The sequence below is a fragment of the Theobroma umbraticum genome, unplaced genomic scaffold, assembly GCF_002168275.2.
Source record: "Theobroma umbraticum cultivar Fairchild unplaced genomic scaffold, ASM216827v3 scaffold_86.0, whole genome shotgun sequence".
Taxonomy (NCBI): Eukaryota; Viridiplantae; Streptophyta; class Magnoliopsida; order Malvales; family Malvaceae; genus Theobroma; species Theobroma umbraticum.
The window spans coordinates 5,874,767-5,878,047 of NW_018397263.1; the positions used below are offsets into that span (position 1 = coordinate 5,874,767).

At 37.8% G+C, this 3,281-nt stretch overlaps 1 protein-coding gene across 1 annotated transcript; it reads right to left on the reverse strand.

Annotated features, from left to right (window-relative positions):
• Positions 1-214: 214 nt before the first annotated feature.
• On the reverse strand, positions 215-2,965 carry LOC110420556 (aluminum activated malate transporter family protein). Its single transcript, XM_021433909.1, has 6 exons — positions 2,575-2,965; positions 2,327-2,467; positions 1,910-2,182; positions 1,526-1,650; positions 1,245-1,388; positions 215-965 (listed from the first exon to the last, which is right to left on the reverse strand). The coding sequence occupies exons 1-6, from the start codon at positions 2,858-2,860 to the stop codon at positions 480-482; spliced, it is 1,455 nt and encodes a 484-aa protein (XP_021289584.1). The 5' UTR covers positions 2,861-2,965; the 3' UTR covers positions 215-479.
• Between the last annotated feature and the right edge of the window lie 316 nt (positions 2,966-3,281).

The window sequence follows — 3,281 nt, forward strand, 5'->3', positions numbered from 1 at the left end:
GCATTGTAGTTGATGATAAATATACTGAAATAAAAAATGAAATAGAAGATCTTCTTACATTCTTATTACTCCTCTCTAATATTCTCTTTCAAAATAATATTTCAGAACAACAATAACAATAAAAAAAAGTATATGATGACAAAATCATGTGTTTAAGTCCAACATTCCCTTTGGTTCTTATGCATATAAAATACAGGGTAAATTAGTTGACAAACTCATATTTGCTTCAACTTCCAGTACGTTGGACCGTTTGATGTTGGACTTTGCATAACATTACAGAAGTTTAAGAAACAAAAAGCAGCCACATAGCTGAAAAGAGACAACAAGAGAAAGGGCTACATATTAAAAGGAGATTGACTACAAAACAGGGAAGGATTTGTTAATAATTGCTTCCCTCTTCAAATGCCCCATATTAAATATGAGGCATAGATAATTAGCAACAAGAGAGAGAGAGCTAGTCACATGTTAGCTACAAATATTTACACTTCCATTAATCTTTGGCCAGGCTTCTCATTCTCTGGCGAATCAGTGGATATTTCATGTATTGCGATAACAACATTATCGTTGCTATCAGCATCCAAGACGGGTTGGATGATTCCCCTGTGAAGCAGCTGCTGTTGTTTCTCTGGTGAAACAGTCGGTTCCAATTTCTTGAAACGAGCTAGTTGGGAAAGTTCATTGACTGCTTCTGAAATTTTCTCTACGGATTTGACTATCTCGACTAGGATTGAAGCGATTGTGGCAGCTGGTACTATTGCTAGGAAGTCTTCATCTTCTAAGGAGGCAGCTTTGAGAGCAAATTTGAGGTCTTTCATGGCAGCTTTGGAGTTCTCCACATGGGGATTGTCGGAGGATGGATCTGTCATTGTTTTCATTGCTGTGGATAATGCTTTTAGTGCCTTACCACATTCTGCACTCATTCTTTTGCATGATCCTTCAATTTTACTTTTGAATTCTTGTGATGCCTGCAACAACAACCAAGGTCAAGTGAGTAATAATTGTTTAAACGTTTACGTATTAACTCATGCATATGAAATAAATAACAGATTTTCGTGTAATACTTAAACCTTTTGGCCAAATGATTGATTACTTCCTATTAATGGGGTCCTTTCGTTGGTATATTAACGAAGCTAAGGCATTTTCCTTTTAGGTTGAATCCTAACTTCAGTTATAATTAAGTTATATGCTTGTCCAGATTTGCATCTGAACAGTGACTGCTTAAAGACTGTAGAGTGAGGTAGTACTTGGATATCAGAATCAATGCAGCCATTGATAGCTTCAATCTGATAGCCACATTGTCGAGCAAGAGCTCCAATCTTCAAGTAGTGTTTCCATGGGTGACGGAGTCGGAAGCGGCCATGTCCAGGTTCCCATCTAGCAAAATTTGCCTGTTAATTTATTTGCATACATGGCATTAGATCAACAACCATGATAACATAACTTTTATTTTATATATATAGACCAAGTACAAATGTTAGTGGCATGCATGCAAAGGCAAAGTTTAGTGGAGAGAAGCTAAACTCACCAAAGATTCTTCGCTATTCTTTGAGTTGAGAATACTTTTATATGCCTGATGAAATGACTTGCCATCCTTTGAAACCACACCACTCCCATCATCTTCATGGGATTGAAAATATGCACCTCCAAATCCTACAATATATAAAAAAATATGAATATTTTACATGAATTCTTTCTTAATACAAAAAATTTCATGAATTTAATAAATCTCGAATGTTTTAATTATTTTTTATTTAAATTTCACATTAGCTGAAGAATTTAAATTAAACCTAGTGAATAACTTTATATGAGTTTCAAAATTTAAATTAAGTCAAATAATTAATTTTTGAAGTGTCATATGCCAACTTGGGTAAAGCAAACTAGGTTGATTCTGCTACAAGCACTAGTGTACCTTCTAGGTAACTAGCTAGCTTTTCCAGGTTGGAAGCGACTGCTCTGTGAAGATCTTCACCAGCCCATACTGGACAAACAAAAATGGATATAAGCATGCAGGTCGCTCCTCCCATTATAATTGTTGATAGTCTTTGATGGGCTAGCACCACCAGTTCATCAACTCGGTAACCCGAAACAGCTACCAAACTGAAGGTCAGTATAAATATCAGGACTCCATAATCATATCTTGCCTTGATCCTTGGAAAGAATCTTGAGAATGTAGCTGCTGTAGCTGCAAAAATAAATAAAGCAACAGTCAACTCACATGAGTACGAGTTGAATACCTGTTCTATTTGGATGCAGAAGATAAGGAAGGGGAAGATATATAAGAGATTTTGTAAAGGTAAACATGTAAGAATTCTTTGTTTAGGCATACCTAGCAGGAAAACAAGGATTCCTAGGGCAATGGGTTCTCCTTGCTTTCCAAAGAGACCTGCAAAGTAGTCTGCTCCAATTCCAAGAGCACCAGCGGAAAATGTTGCAAAGCCTCTATTTAAACTCTTGCTTAGAGTTCCACCTGAATAGGTCAAGATACGAGTTCACTAGTTTAACACTTTACTATAAAATTTGCGAACTTTTGCCACTTCTGAATAACTTAATAGCCGACCCTCAAATTTAACTTACCTACAGTGAATTCAAATACAACCACAACTGTTAGCACTGCCCACATTCCTGACACCCCAAAACCATCATAGAGAGGTCTAGCGTAGTATAATAACGACACCACTGTGAGAGCAAGGCCCACTTTCATGGAGTGAATGAGCCTTCTTGGGTCATCTTGCCCAATCTTCATGATGCTCGTAGCAATTGATATAACCTTGGCCTTCAACATATCAGGCAAGGCCTTCACCCTGCCCCAAGCAAGCGAAAAAAACCTGGCTTTCTCTTGAGCTGTTGACTCAATATCCATGGTTAGAGGCAGGGGAGGAAAGGCTACCAAGTGAAAGAGCCTAAGGCAAAAACCTTTCGAGATGGTTTTTCTTTTCTTCAAGGTAACCAAGAAGAGAGAAATGGGTCTAGGGAAGGGATTGAGTATGAAGGCTGTCCCTGGCTGGCCTCCTATTTATAGGTAGAAAAGTTTGGTGTCGAGAACATTTTATTGGGAGATGAGAACCAAGATTTTCTTTGAGGAGTATTTACTTTATAGTGCTGACTAGACCTAACATATTGTTTATTACTGCAAACAGCAGCCCACTCTTCATTACGAGCACAGAGTTTAGCCCACTCTCAGAGCACAAGGGAACAAAGGAGTTTTAGTGGGTTAGCCCACTAAGTATCAGAAGTCAGAACCAACGGTTTTGAATCCTTTACTTTTAACAAGTATCTGCTGT

What these genes read in the sequence shown, in the direction of transcription:
- LOC110420556 (XM_021433909.1), bottom strand. Translation starts at nt 2,860, where the DNA reads ATGGATATTGAGTCAACAGCTCAAGAGAAAGCCAGGTTTTTTTCGCTT. An exon ending in GCTAGCTAGTTACCTAGAAG is followed by an intron (nt 1,651 to 1,909) that starts GTACACTAGTGC and finishes TATATATTGTAG; the next exon opens with GATTTGGAGGTGCATATTTT. An exon ending in AGAATAGCGAAGAATCTTTG is followed by an intron (nt 1,389 to 1,525) that starts GTGAGTTTAGCT and finishes ATAAATTAACAG; the next exon opens with GCAAATTTTGCTAGATGGGA.